Source organism: Gallus gallus, chromosome 3 (genome assembly GCF_016699485.2).
Source record: "Gallus gallus isolate bGalGal1 chromosome 3, bGalGal1.mat.broiler.GRCg7b, whole genome shotgun sequence".
In the NCBI taxonomy this organism is placed as follows: domain Eukaryota; kingdom Metazoa; phylum Chordata; class Aves; order Galliformes; family Phasianidae; genus Gallus; species Gallus gallus.
The window spans coordinates 63405431-63421445 of record NC_052534.1 but is presented as its reverse complement, the minus strand read 5'-3'; the positions used below and the strand labels follow the sequence as shown (position 1 = coordinate 63421445).

The window sequence follows — 16015 nt, the reverse complement described above, 5'->3', positions numbered from 1 at the left end:
CCTGAGTGGTCCCAGGTTTGGGGTGGCTCAGGGGCAGTGCAATGGGAGAATCTGTGGATGCCTCATCCCTGGAGGTGTTCAAGGCCAGGTTGGATGGGGTTCTGGGCAGCCTGATCTAGTGGGAGGCAGCCCTGCTCATGACAGGGGATTGGAACTGTGTGGGCTCTAAGGTCCCTTCCAACCCAAGCTGCTCTGTGATTCTATGATAAAGCAGCTCCTGATCCTCAGATGCAACAGGAAGTGACTACAAATGGTTCTTGCCCCAGGGTGGAAACTAGCTGGTACACGTCTTAATGATGGCTAGAATGTGTGTCATGAAAGATATTCTGAAGTAATAGTGAAGGAGAACCCTGTTCTTACACAATGGATACCGCATTTAGCTCCATGTAACCAGGAAGGCAGTGGCATATAGGATTTTGCTTATGAGAGATTCATTGTAAGTTGGTAGCTGGGAGGTTTTATCATACTGTAGAAATACGGATCCTCATGGGTCAGGCTCTGAGGTACTCAGCTCAGAAGAGTCAGAGAACGGGATGAGATTTTACTGTAGCCTTAGAACAGAAGCTGAACTGTCTCTGTGAGTTATGCTGAGAACTGACAGAAGTCATTATACGGACGTGGTGATACGAACAAAGCTGTGTATAGCATCACATCTGAAGTAAGAAGGAGAGACGAGAACGCCGAGGCGCTCCTCCCGCACGCAGCCGGCAGTTAATCATTAAGCCCCTGCAGACCCGCTCCTCCGTGCCCCCAGCCCAGACCCCCCCCCCCCGGAGCTGCCGTCAGGAGGGAGGGGCGCCCCGGGCCCGCCGCCTCCCGGGGCACACCTGTCTCTCGCTTCGCCTCGTCTCTCCTCTCGCTCGACCGTCCCCGCTACCGCAGCCCTGCACAGGCGGCCCGCACTGCCCGCGCCCGTCTCGTCCCGTCCCGTGCCGTTCGGCCGCCCATGGGCGCGGCGGCGAGGCGAGGCAGGTGCCGCTGAGCAGCATGGCCAAGGGGCCCGAGCAAGAGGAAGCCTTCCTGCACCTCCCGGCCACGCAGGCGATGTCCGCCGCCGCCGCGCCGGACGAGTGCTACGCGGAGCTGCTGGCGGGCGACCTGCTGCCCTACGCCGAAGAGGGGCTGGAAGACGGGAGGGGACTGCCGGAGTTGCCCGCTGCCATCAAGTCGGGTGAGGACCTCGGGGAGAGCCGCGGGGGCGGGCCCGGCCCGTGGGGCAGCGCCGGTTTAACGGGAGGCTCGGGGGAACGGTGTGCTGCTGACCTAACGCCGTCCCCGGGCTGCTTCTTTCTTCGCTCCCTCTCGCGCAGAAGTGCCTTTTAACGGTGAGACTCTCTCCTCGGAAGAAGAGGATGCGGATACTCAAGACGGCAAACTGAGAGCCGCGGACAAGAGCCCATCCCCGAAGAAGAGCATCACGCAGATGATGAAGGACAAGAAGAAGCAGACGCAGCTCACCCTGCAATGGTAGGGCCGGCTGGACGGGGGGGGATCCCGGAGGGCCGCTCCTCCGCCTCGGGGCTGTGCCGGCAACGGGAGCGGCACCGCGCCGCTCGTTGGCCCTGGCTGCGTTCTTTGGGTTCCTTGGGCTTACTTCAACTTTTGATAACCCTCGTCTCTCCCGCATTCCCGATGTTCTGAATTAGCGGAGGTTTACCCGTTAGCAGAAACCTCTGTCGGGTTCCCCCCGCACGTGGCTGTGGGAGGTGATGGAAGATCACATTTATTCGGGACGGAAAGCGCTGTGGATCAGCTTATTGTACCTGGATGTGTGATCCAGGCATCTAATACGGAAAGAAACTGTGCTTATTTAGCTGGTCATCCTGACTGAGTAGGAATATGGTACTAATATGTATATAGTCAATTCTATGTTATTTTGTTTCAGTAAAATAACATTCTGTCTTCTTTTCAGAAACACTAAACCTGAATGCCTTTTAAAAATGTAGAAATGAGAAATTACCGAAGAATGATATTTGCTGTTATTATTCTGTATGGTGACAGTTACATTTTCACTCTCTCTCACTGTACTTTTTGCATTACACTCTACCACCTGCAGACACCCTAACTCTGTTTTAGTTTGGTAAAAATGAACCAAAGTAGAGTTCAAATTCTGTAGGCTTTGACTGATACAGGTCTTTCCTAAAGTACTCTGGAAGTTAGCAAGCAGTACTATTGAATTAAATGGGAGCTTAGTTACCGAATGCAGGCTGTAAATCTAGAGCTTTCCTTATAACAGAAAAACAAGAATAATGAGGATATCCCAGTTTCTTACTTTAGTTTACATCTGACTTACAGCAGACAGTAAACTGTAAGGATTTGAGTCTGGGGAGGGCGTGCAAAATTTCTCCATGTGCAGTATTTACTGCACAGTATTTTCTTATACACTGGTGTAGTTTAGAAAACAAATTTATTGCAGATAATTCCAGGAGTAGCAAATGATTGATGTCGACAAAGAAAAGAAACAATCAGGAGTGGACCACCTTGCTGTTACCAATAGTTCTGCTAAAGAGAAGACAACTGGCTTTCACTTGTTTCTAAATTATACTTTGTTGACCATTGCCAGGCACTTGTATTTTACAAACAGATGCACAAAAATGTATACTCTTCAGAAAATGCCAGATCTTTGATTTTTACCATGGTTTGGTCAAGAAACAGCTTCAGGTCCCACACGGAAAATAAAAATCCAAAGTAGGAAAAAAAAAAAAAGAGACAACTTCTGGTGTTAAACATATATTGGGACAGAAGATGCAAGATTAAGTCCCTGCTCTTTTCAGAGGTCAGACTTAAACCCAGGTCTTTCACTGCATAGTTGGTGCTCATCTTTTCAGGGCAAAGTTGGTTCTTAGGTGGTGGTCATTTAAATAAAAATCATTTAAATCAAATTACGTTGAAGAAGATTCATTAGGAAAAGGGACCTGGCCCCAGGTGTTCCATATTCTGCAGCTACCTTAAGCATCAAGTGTGGTCAATTTCTGGCGTCTGCCTTATTCAGTAGAAACTCATCTATGTGCCGTCACAGAAATCTTCAGTAAAATGGAAAAAAATTAAAAAGGAGGCAGTGACAGTGAAAGGGAAGGGAGATAAAATGGGGAAACGTGCCATGTTGCTTCTCACTCTGGCAGTTTCTTTCTCTGTACAGGCTGGAAGAAAACTACATCGTCTGTGAGGGAGTTTGCTTACCAAGATGTATCCTTTATGCACATTATTTAGATTTCTGCAGAAAAGAGAAGCTAGAACCCGCCTGTGCTGCAACCTTTGGGAAGGTAAAGAGTAAATGTCTTCATCATTTGTTAGGCCAGTTCTTCAATAGGCTTAGAGTTTGGTACACCTGTGTTAAAATGTCTAATAAATTCAGTTTTTTTTGGCTGTTAACGTACATAGTCTAATTATGTTATTACATATGAGAGGGTTTTATGACAGCAGCTTTAGGAGAATCAAAAGGAACTTCAGCTTCTTTTTCTTTGTTTTATTTTTTTCTCCAAGTGTTTTCTTTTTTTTTTTTCTTTTTAACAGTGACATTAACGTGGTTCTTTCCATTTAAAAAAGATGACATGAAGATACTTCTAATTATACTAAAGTGCAAAGTGAGAAGTGACACAATAAGCGATATAAGAAGGGGAATAAAAGTTAATAATGCAAAGAGCTCCTGAATGGGGGGGGAAAGAAGTTGATTTATCCCCTTTTCTGCCTTTCCCTACAATTAATCCTGAAATCATTTTAATGAAAGGGAGATGTGAACTTTCCTAATTAAACTCTGAGTAGTTAGTGAAAGAGGAAACCAAAAATGCTGATCTCTTCATTGTTTGTAGATAGCAAAATGCATTAATTTAATTAAATAACAATAATGGATTTTAAATCCAGTTCATAAAATGTTCACTTGATAATTTTTTTCATCCGAATAAGATACACTTTCTCAGTGTATATCTAATCTTCATTACACAGTTCCAACATAAATGAGGAAGACATCAGCTTTCCATTAAAACTTTGTTTTGACAGAGATCTATTAGCTGTGTCTACTAGTTCTACATCTGTTACTGAGTTTTATTCTTAGTAAATCTTTTCCCTTAAGCATTGTTCTTAATGGGAAGTGTAGGATGTTTTTTGGGCAGTAATCTCAATCTTAGGAGTCCAGTGACAGAATGTTTTTCTTGATTTAATTTACATCACATTATGTGCCTAACAGAAACTTTCATACTGTTTCAGTGAGCATAAATGTGTTTAAGACTGTGCAGCCTTTTGATAGTGGAGGGCATAGAAATACCTACAGGGCAAGGAAATATATTTTCCTTAGCCTTCAGGTCAGTTTTCAAATCAAAGTTTGACTATATATATTTTTTTAATTAAAAAATCAGTTTATTTCTAGCTGCTTGACTTTGAAAATGGAATGGTTAGCAGCCAAATCTTTCCCTTGGTTCTGTTTACATCTCTGAAGCTAAAGATACACTAGTACCTTAGGGATCTGAATGGGTCAGGATCATGGGAGAAGACTTTGCATTGTAGAAGTGAAAATGGAAAGGAAGAGCAGACAAGGAACTTGGAAAGACTGGAGGTATACAGTGAGATGGATGAGGTTGGAAGGACCTCTGCAGTGTACAACATGCTTAATTGCTTATGTTGTGTCTTATGTGCCACAAATACTTATTTACAGACTACGTTAGGCTGTGTATTTATCCTCCAGTTTCTTCCATGAAAAAAAATGCCTAAGAATATATGCCGCTGTTAGAAATTAATACAGTTATTTTCTCTTTAGACCATTCGCCAGAAATTCCCTCTCCTTACCACAAGGCGGCTCGGAACAAGAGGCCATTCCAAGTAAGGCACTGTGTATCCACTTACCAAATACATTCTAGGAATCAAATGTATTTCCATGCCTTCATAATAAGTACTAATTGGTAGGGGGGGTAATTCAGATGGACAGCTCTAAGTGATAACTTGTGATGTACGTGATGAAATTGAAGTAGCATTTAACTGAAAACATAATGGCAGGCATAATTTCTAAAAGTAAACTGATTAACCTTCTAAGGCACAATTATTTTATAGAGTCATACACTTGCTGAAAACATACATCAAAAAGTTATAGATGTGCGTATAAAACATTTTATAACATATCATCATTACAACTGTTCATCTTCCTATAAATAAAGTGCAATTTAACTGCAATTTCATTTGCCTTTTGTAAACCTGACAACTTTCGAACTGTTCTATCCATAACAGTACTGATTAATTTAAAGGCTCTAGAAAAAGGCATTGTCTTAAATTTAGAAGAAAGTATATATCTGGATAATTTTTAAAAGCTCTGATAAGTACACAGCCTGTTGCATGGTCATTTCATATATGATGTATCCATTTGATTTGTACATTTCAACTGCAGAATGTTAGAATGTGGGAAAAAATTGCAGACAGTTATGTATTTTTACCTGTGGTGAAATGTTTTGTTTGTTCTGATTCTGGCACTGTGTCTTTAGCTGTGATAAAATGAGTGTAAAGCAGTGGTGAACAGTGGTAATAACATCATCCCTTACCTCCACTCTCTCACCTATGTCCTCATGCCAAGACTGCTAAGGATGTATTGATGAATTTTCCCTGGTCTGATTTTTTTACTTTTAGTGGGGATTGCTCCCTTTTAAGGAAGTGAAAATGCACTGGTGTAAGGATTGTAGAGAAGCAATGACCTATAGATGCCATATAGAGAGTTTTTAAGGAGCTTTACTTTTAGAAAAGCCATATATAGGGAATAAGAGGGATTTCATGCATTTGCTGCTGTGCTGAAGTTCAGCTATGGTTACAGGCACAAGTGGCTGCAGATTTGGTCAGCTTTGCAGGTGGACATTTGCTGTTGTGTTTAAATTTTTAAGGGATATGGAATTCATAGTCTGTGCAGAAATATTTGGCAACCTTCTGATTCATGAATGCCTCTGTTAAGTCTTAATCCTGTACACAAGCCTGCATATTTAAAGATATACTTCCAAGTTTTAGTGAATGAGAGAATACAAAGGCAAAATACTGCAAAGATGCTCGTTGTATTTTTGATCTGATATATCTAATAAACTCATAAACAAGATCCAAACTTCTAAAACATGTCATGTATCTGTGTAATTAAAGCATAGTATGTTAGCATCCACTCAGTAAAGAGGTATCTTTCGAATCTCGTTTTTGACATGGGAATCTAACTATAGACTTAATTGCGTCACTATAATTCTCTAGTCTGAGACATTTGACTGTGCTGTCTCTGTACCAAGTACAGATTTACTTCATACATAACATTTCTTCAGCAGATCCAATAGCCCTACTGACCTTGATGGTATTATGTGTCATATTTTCGTATGGATTAACTGTTCTTGGGCAATTTCCTCAAAGGAGGATGAGGCATCAGCAGGTATTGTTTGAACATCTGGCGTATTTTTTTCCCCTTTTTTTTTTTTTTCTACTGGAGGTTTCCTCTTTAGCAATTAAATTCTATGTTTTAAGCATGGTAGTGGAAGTGACTTGTTTTTTGTTTTTATTTTTAACTTTGTTGCTGCTGTTATTATTTGGATATAATATTAGAGAAGCAGTGACAGCACCAGCTATTTTTGACAGTGGTTTTTGGTGCTGTGATATTGCCTGGGAAGCAGTTGTTTTCCAAAAGCATGAAAGTGCTCTCCAGTAGAATCCTTATTCTTATATTACAAAGAAAAGCAAACTCCGTAAGAATAAAGAGCCCTGCACATATTGCATGCATGCACAGTAAGACTTTGATAGATCCTGGCTTTGATCAGAAGAAAGCAAAGAAAATCAATTCTCTCTTCCATCAACTTCAAGGTGGCAGAAATCTTCTCCTACACCATACTCATGAACATGACCTGGATTTTAGAAAACACTGCTGTCCTAAGATGTGAGGCACGGGTGCTGCTCTAAGGTGTGAGATATACAGACAAATGTTGGTTTCTCCTCAGATTCTGAACAGCATTTCTTATCTGACGTTCCTGGGTGGCCTTAAAAGTAGTTCTAATAAATTCAAAAACTTGGGTCCTCAGTCAGACTGTCCCTCTCTGTTTATATCCAGCGTATATTTGTACAAAAATGTAAATACTAAAATACTCATTTAAATGTTTGATCAAAAAAGTACAACATATTGGACACAGTTTTGTCAGCAGTGTTCACTGCCCATGCTGATCACTCCAGGTTGCGGAGTAGCAGGGGAAACTTCTATATCCCAGCTAACTGAAGGAAGGCACAGCATCATAAATAAATAAATGTTGCAAACTCTTCTCTGAGATTGCCACTTCTTAAGCAATGGTTGGCTGTAGAGCAGGTTCTGAAGCCTCCTTTTTGCACAGGCAGTGTTGAATATACTGTGGCCACTAGTAGAATTTAGTTATGATCTTCATTGTACGTGAGTTATGTGGAGCAGCTATTCAGGAAAATGTGCACAGAAGGCTGCTGAGCTCAAGTTACAATTTAATTTCTACGTAGACTTTGACCAATGTTGAATCTTAGCTTTTATCCATCATGTCTGAAAACTATTATCTTATTTATTAGGAGTGATTTAGTGGGTTAATAAAACTGATATGGCAGCTGGCCCCATGATAACAAGTTATTGCAAGTCCCTGAACAGCTTAAGCCTATCATTTCCTTATCAGCTATCATTTGTGTCAGTGTATGCTAAAATCAGGGCTACTAGCTGCATAGGAACATATGTTACAATAAGCCACTGAAATTAAGAGAAAAGCAGTTCAGTTTGTTTTTCAATAGATCTGTTACAAAAATCAAGAGTAAGTTTCTTATGCCAGCTGATTTTATTTTATGAACTATATGATAGAAATAGAACAGTAGAACCCATGTATAAGGAGGCAAAGGTAAAGGTAAAGAAGGTACTTGAAGTAATAGGGTAAAGATGTTATCACCATCTGGAATAGATATACTACTACCAACAGCAAGTCAAAAAAAAAGATATTCAACTAAACACTTTGGGCCGTAAGAGAATAAAAATCTTTATATCTTATTACTCTATGAAGTATGTCAGACAGAACTTGAAAAGCACATATTGTTTTTTTCATTGCTTCTGTGCCATGACTAGAAAGCTGTATTATTTTACTAGTAAATATTAAAGGAAATTAGCAGGATAGTTGCTCTGCTTTAAGGGCACACTGAATGTGTACTGAAAGCTTCTATTCTTCAGGTAATAAAACGTCACAGGTGTAAATTTTGGTACCTTGGGGCATTCCAGAACACGAACAAATATTTTGCCTGCCATTACAAACTTGAGAATACAAATCACACAACAGTGCCTGTTTCTAGCCCAAAATCTGTTAACATTATATTAGATATTGAATAATCTGGATCTTGATTCCTAACTTGTGCAGAAATCTTTCTTTTCGTTGGCTTCTGGTTTAACAGTAGGGAGCTCCAAATTTGTGGCGCAAGTGTGAAGTTTTATTTTTAGAGTTTTAAAAATGGTGCATAATTGAAACCAAGAGGTTTGAGATGTCAGAATGGATGCAGAGAAATGCTTGCTTATATGGCCAATGCCAAGTACATTACTGTGCCTCTAACATTTTAAAAGAAGTAATTAGAGCTCTGTCTAGTTTTTCATCCTGTGCAATGCATAAACTTTATAATGTCAAGGTTAAGTACATGCTGTTCTTTCACAGGATCCATACATACACATTTCCAAAACTACTTAAGTCACATTGAAAGTAGCTTCATTTTCACAAAATAGGAAAAAATGTTCATGCCTTTAGCGTTTTTGTCAGACCCCTTTCGAATAATAGGTATTTTCTGATACAGGTTTTTGGCCCAAGTCCATCTATTTAATACCCCTAAACCAAAAGTAATGACTGAAAAGCTTCAGGACTTTAATTCACAATGCAGATGACGCAGTTATGTATCTGAAATAGAGGACAACTGTCCAGCATTTTGACATTTAGTGAAAGGCATGCTAAACCTTGAAGTGTTGCTCTGATTTGGTCACTCAGCTTTGACTTTACTCAGTAAAAAGGGAACTGTAATAAGCAGATGTACCTATGTCTGATCTTCTGAGAATTAACAGATATTTTAAAATGCTCTGTTCATCACATCACCATCCCAAGAGAAATATTTTTTCACGAAGAGAACATCAGTAGTAAATAAATAGGTGAGAGATATTTGACCTTCTTAATGGTCTCACCACTGTGATCTACCAGTATTACATAGATTCATCAATTTTAGACAAACAATAAAAGCCATGATATTTAACAGCAGCCACTTTTTGACAGTTTTTTAGCTATGAAATCCTGGATGCACCCAATGGAAACAGAAACAGAAATGACTATGTCAGCCAAGGCTGTCAGAGCCACCTAGGCTAAGCAAACTTATCACCAACATTTTCTTAGTATATTTTGTATATAATGTCTTTGGTCATATTTATAAATATAAAGTATTTTAATTTTTTGTTCTCGTGTACAGCTACCCCATGTGAAAACAAACTGTAGAATTGTAATTTTTTTTTTTTTTAAATGAGCATCATCAGGAATAGCAGAAGTGAGCTGAAAACCTTCATATGTTCTATGAACTACTTGCTGGAGGGTTTTACTGTGTCCAAACCTGGGGAAGTACAGTACAGGAAGAATGAGGAACTGTTGGAGGGGATCCAGAGGAGGGCCACAAAGATGATAGGTGGTTGGAACACCTCTCCTACGAAAATAGGTTGAGGGAGTTGGGCTTGTTTAGCTTGGAATAGTGGGGGACCTCATTGCAGCCTTCTAGTACTTGAGGGGAGCTTACAGGCAGGAGGGGGACAGAATTTTTGCATGGTATGATAGTGATAGGACAAGGGGAAATGGCTTTAAACTAAAAGAGGGGAGATTTAGGTTAGATGTTAGGAAGAAAGTCTTTACTCAAAGGGTGGTGAGGCACTGGCACAGGCTGCCCAGAGAAGCTGTGGATGCCCTGTCCCTGGAGGTGTTCTAGGTCAGGTTGGATGGGGCCCTGGGCAGCCTGATCTGGTGGGTGGCAGTCCTGCCCATTGACACGGGCTTGTAACTAGGTGATCTTTAAGGTCCCTTCTGACTTAAGCCATTCTATATTCTATGATTGTATCTTAAGAGTGAAGTTTTTGAGAAGTTTTAGTGAAATCAGTGCAATGTGTTGCCTATCACCCCTGATAGAATTTTTCTATGCCCAAATCTTGCTCTCCCACTCTGCTCAGGAAGGTCACTTCTTCTGTAGCAAAATCAGTGAAAAGCAGTATCTTATGCATAATCAGATTTCTTAGCACCAGCTCTTAATGTTAAGGTGTTGTGCTCAGAGCAGCAGGGGAAATACAATAAATGTGTCCCTCTTGCAGTTCTGTTTTTGGGGCAATAATTTCCAGGAGAGCAATGAGGGAGAAGAATGGAGATGATAACTGCTTAAGCAGCTAAAGCAGAGTCAGTCAGCCTACAACCTGAGAGACGAATTAATGAATAATGCATTAGCACTGCTCATCGCAGAAGGATGAAGGCTAATTTACAGGGAAGAAAAGCAGTAGTGAGTTACTTTTACCTGAAAAGTGTTCTGTGAAATCCTCTAGATATAACAGTAGTATACCTGATAGATTACACCTGATGGATCAAGCCAGCACCTTTGCAACAAGCTGGAATTAAAATGAAAGACAATGCACATTAAGAAAAAGAGGTGTAACAGGTTTCTGGTAGATATATTCTTCCAAGCAACGTGATTGTAAAAGAAGAGAAAGTGTTTTAAATTTAGAGAAGATGTTAGCCTTGAATTTCAGATCAAATCATGACAATTCTATTTTCTATGAGACCAGATTATTTCTTTCCATGACAGTGAAAGAAATTAGTAGAAACTGTAAAGGAAAGTTTTCATATAGCATTGAAGATGAATTTGTCAGTTTCTTTTATTTGACATTTCACACAGAAATAAAAATACTCTCTTTTTTTTTTTTTTTTTTCTTTTTTTTCCCCCACAGGTATCACTATTATGGAATTGGCATTAAAGAAAGCAGTGCATACTACCACTCTGTGTATTCTGGCAAAGGCTTAACCAGGTACAGTAGCATACACCTGAGATATAAAGGCTCTGTCCCTGCTTTAGAAAGATGGTCAGTGGAGCTGCCACTTAGGGAACTTCCCTAAGGAAGTTTTAAGGAATTCATAGGACGCTAATTGCTGTTGATACCAGAACTAATATTGCTCTAACTGTCAATATCTGGCATTCAAAGATTTAGGTAGCAGTTTGCTCCCTAGAGAAATTATTTTTATTCTAACATCTTGATCTGGATCTTTTACTCATATCTACCAGTATGGCCTCATCGTAGTCAACACAGAGCTGCATCAACATATACCATAAGAGGATTTTTTTAGTGTAAGACAGCAAAACACATTTTCCAGAATAATTGTCTCATTTTATTTGCTTGTGCATCATCCTGTGATTTCTTTCCCCAGGACAGCTTTCCATTATGAAATGTCTAGAGAACGGTGTGAAGCTGGCACCTGTGGTTAGGAGGGAGGAGGGGTTAGTGTAGATTAATATTTACAGGTCCTTTAACTGGCTAATATCAGTTTAAACCTAACCCAGGAAGCTCTAATTATATTTATTTAAGGGACAGCTAGCAGGATCAATACGTTACGATAGCTGCCTGTTGGTTTGCCAAAGATTAATAGTTCGTAAAACAAATGTCTGTGTTCACATATGGCTTGAATGACGGCTTTCATTGTCTACAGCAGTATGCCCATGTAAGTGGGAACTATGAGAAAGGAACAGAGTAAATGAGCTTATAATCACACACAGAAAATTCAGCTGCTGTCAGATTCAGGTTATATCCAAAGAGCCTTCTTCCAAACAACAGAACAAGTGCAGAAATTGAGGGTAATGTCGCCAGTAATGCTGAAAAGGAGGATTCTCTCTGCTGAAGGCCTTAAGGCATAATAGAATGGAATATGCTATTTCCTTACCCATTTTTTATCCAAAGCTGTGGAGGTGTTGCTAGTGCACAGCTAGATTATTTTTTTCACAGTTTAGCATTATCTTGAACAAATTGCTCATTGAATTGACAAAAATAATTTCTTTTCACATAAAGGAATACAGTTATTCTTAAACCTCAACTCAGTGTCAGCCAATGTCCTTTTCATTGAAAACTCTATCCTCACACAATCTAACAGTCATAAATGCAAACAAATTGGAGGTTCTGCAAAATTCCTCAGGGCTGGATTTTCAACTATCTTTGCTCACATAAACATAGACGTAGATTTTTGCGAGTACTTACACTTCTGAAAACCATTTTTTCATATGACTGAGATAGCTGTGCATTTTTTAAAATCCAGTACTCTACATATCAGAATCTTTGGGCCAGTTATGCCAAACACACCAAAAGAATCATGTCTTGAAATTCCTAAAATTAAGGTGGTTTGTTTCCAAAAAGTTTACAGGTAAATCTAGGTATCCCTGTCTTGAATAAGAAATATGAGAAGAGGGGCTCTACTCTCAGCTTATCAGTTGCTTAGGATTCACTGCCTAGGAACTTTTTATTTGTGTCTGGACTTGTGCTCTCATGTTGGAGTCACTGAATTTGCAGGGTTCAGTAGTCACTATCTGATTTAGAACAGAAGCTCAAATGCTGACTTTGCATAGTCAGGGCTATCATTGTGTTTGGATATGACTGTGTGAGGACGGTGACACAGTAGTCTGGGGTTAATTGCAGACTTATAGGGAAGAAAACTCAGGCAGTGTGGGGATTCAAAATAGAGAGTGAATATCCCAGTTGCTGGCTGCAAAATATAATGATCCATCTTCAACCTCTGTCCCTTGCTCAATCACTGTTCTAGCAGTGAGCAATAAAAATTTTTTCCTGGATCAATCTCAGAGCAGAAATAGGCAGTGAAAATATATGATTTGATGATGGCATCAGATCACACTATTCCAACACAAATAAATGCATGTGTAGGTCTTTACCACAACACATGCTAAGTAGATGGCAGCTTGTGAAATGATTAGAAGGGGCCTTCCTTGGTTTAGTTGCCTAAATATAGGCCTGCACTTCCATTTCAGATTTAATTAACATTTGAGTGTTAATATCTTGGTAATTGAGCTGACTACAGCAGTCCTTAAATATAGGATTGTTGATGCTTGAACACTTTAATTCCACTGAAAATTTGACCTCCTAGTTCATTTAAATATCAAACTTTGCACCACATTTGAGAAGGATAGCGTTAGCTGGTGATAAAGGCTCTGGAGGAGCAATACTAGCAGATGCTGCTTAGTGTTTTTGCTGTACATTCTGTGTACATTGTACTATGCATGTGGAAATCCACAGTCCATAACAAAAAAACATTAGCTATGAAGCTAATCAACAACTCACTGTAGTCGACTGAGAGTTATGCCTTCATTCATGATCTTCTATCAGCAAAATGGGGAATTCTGTGGGTAACGTAATGAATCACCACATGATGGGAATTGTGCCTGGCCTGGGCAGGTGTAATTCATAATCTTTCAGTCTCTGGTTTTCAATCCTGCCAGTAGAGCATCTCAGCAGTATGGAATGACTACATTACTGCTAAGAATTATAAGACTTTTTGTTGCCCACAGTATTTTATCAGCTGGCAGAAGAGGAAGTAACAATGATCAAACAAGCAGTGCTATCTTGCACATTTATCATTATACTGATCCTTTAGAGTCTCTATCCTTACACATTCTCTAGTGAACTAGCTATAATTTAAAGGATCTGTTTTCTAATGTCTACTTCTTAGTCCATTGAATTCAGCAGGAATCTCTGGAATGGACTATTAAAAGCACAGTCACCATACTGCAAAGTATTTTTGATAGTTACAAAACATTTCATCTCAGAAATGCATTTTGCTTGTATTGGAATAGTACTGTGGTAAAAGATAGTGAGAGATTACCATGTTTCCTTCATTTTCCTGGGAACTGTAAATTCTAGATACTTTTTTTTTCTATTCTGAATTTACTCAGCTGCATCAAAGAAAACTGCATTTCTTCCACCACGTGGATTTGCATCTATGTTGCCCTTCTGATATTTGTGAGTTGCAAAGATCCAAAGAAATAAACTCAAATTGAGTTTTATACTTCACTTTTTGGTCAGTGGTCTGAATCTTCATGTTTAAAAGCTACCTTCAGTAAGTTTCCCTGGTATCCTCATACACCTGCAAGCCAATGGAACAAGTTTAGAAAAAAGCATGGGTTTTAGTGTTATCATATTTGGAGAAACGTAAGTCATTTTTCTAGTCGACTTATTTTATATGTAGATACAGGTATGTAAGTATGTGTATATGACAGAATGATAGATTATGCCTGTATGTATATAAGAAATGTTTTGCTTATGAAACAATAATGAGATATGTTTATTTTCAAAGGTTCTCTGGAAGCAAGTTGAAGAATGAGGTAAGTGCTTTAGTTGGTTTCTTTTCACTTCTATCATAATCAAAATAGTATTTGTGACCTGTGGCTTTCTTCATTCTCTCCTTTCAAAATTTCAGCAGTATTTTGCATTCAAGATTAGACTGCAGAACCCTTTTTCATGTCACTGTGTATTTGCTCCTCTAAATACTTACAGGAAAGTAAGACTGGAAGACAAATTCCAAGGTTCACGTTCTAACCTAGTTCCCTGCAACTGCAGAGGTTTGTAATAAACCCTCCTAAACAGAGGCTCAAGGGCTAGCTTCTAAATTTTTTGTATCCACTTTTGTAGGAAGGCTTTCTCAGAATCTCATTGATCTGATTGGAAATTAATGGGTTCTGATGAATGGAATTGTATACCTCTTCACCAGCATAGTCTCTTTCTATTTTTCACTCTTTATGACATTTTATTATGGTACATCTTTTTGCTACTTTTTCTTACTAGATGTAACAAGCAAACAGCTCTTTAATCACGATCAGTATTACAGCCTTTCTCTATACTTCTTACAATTTCATGATCTTTATAGATCTTTTTTTTTTACAAAGTCTTGCAAAAGGCATGCCTCCAATTTCTGTTGGAAATATCTCTTCTGATGAATCCTAGAACCATATATGTTTGGGATGTGTCAGTTTCACAAATAACCTACAGCTTTACTACTGTGCCATCTGATATAGTCATTATAATTCTGGCCATATTTGTGCTAGAAGATTAAAGAATATTGCACTACTACCTTAATGGTTAAGGAGTGCTCTCAGGACTGTTCTTTAACACTGAGCTCGACTGACGTGGCATAGCCTGCATCCATACTACTGAACTCCTAATCCTAAAAAACAGCACAGTCAATTCTCATTGCCCTTAGCACGAAGTAACAGTTGAAGCATGGGTGGGAATTGTTTAGAAGAGCTATATCTGGCATGAACTGGAAAAAAATGCCAGAATGATATAAATTCAGTATTGTCTGGGGACATTTCTAGACGCCATTTAATTTACCAGACTAAACATACTTTCTGTGATGAACTGATAGAAAACTGGTCTTTCTCCTTTTTCATTTTCAGATAAGCAATTCCTAGCTGATAGCAGAATTTCTTATTGGTCCCTGAGAGTGTAGCTTTACTCTATTGATTTTCAGCCCCTTTATTGCCTTTATCTCAAAGCCATCCAGATATTTCTACATGACCTCTTGGTCTTCCTCTTTACTGATGATTTCATTAGCTCATGTCATCCAGTTTAATCTATGAAATACTCCGTGACATCAGTCCCAAGTCTGATCTTTGAGAATTTTCACTTCAATTCCTTTTCAGCCCAGAAGTTTCACTGTAAACACAGCTTGGTTAGCTGGAACCACTTTCTTAAACATTTTGCATTCTTCATCTAATTCCTACTCTCACCAGAACAGCCGATCATTTCCCATGGTAACACCATACCAATTATTTTAGTAAGGTTCCTATAGGTTTGCTACATTTCTCCCTGTTCAGGTAATCAGCTATCTTATCAAAAGAATATAGTGCTATGCCATGGGATGTGAACATATTCAAGGATTCATCAGCAGTACTATAAGCATTCATGTTTTCAGAGTTTGGGAATGAAAATTTCTGATTCCCTTGGCATAAATGAATACATGCTTTAGTTCCATCTCAG

At 39.2% G+C, this 16015-nt stretch overlaps 1 protein-coding gene across 2 annotated transcripts in view; it reads left to right on the top strand.

Moving 5' to 3' along the window:
- Positions 1 to 818: 818 nt before the first annotated feature.
- RFX6 (regulatory factor X6) overlaps positions 819 to 16015 on the top strand; it is a 33809-nt gene continuing 18612 nt past the window's right edge. For both annotated transcript variants that reach the window (XM_015284589.4, XM_040697538.2), the window contains exons 1-6: positions 819 to 1171; positions 1311 to 1467; positions 3140 to 3263; positions 4751 to 4812; positions 10934 to 11011; positions 14334 to 14361. In XM_015284589.4, the coding sequence (XP_015140075.2) occupies positions 988 to 1171; positions 1311 to 1467; positions 3140 to 3263; positions 4751 to 4812; positions 10934 to 11011; positions 14334 to 14361 (633 nt within the window). In that variant the 5' untranslated portion in view covers positions 819 to 987. The remainder of the gene's footprint in view (positions 1172 to 1310; positions 1468 to 3139; positions 3264 to 4750; positions 4813 to 10933; positions 11012 to 14333; positions 14362 to 16015) is intronic.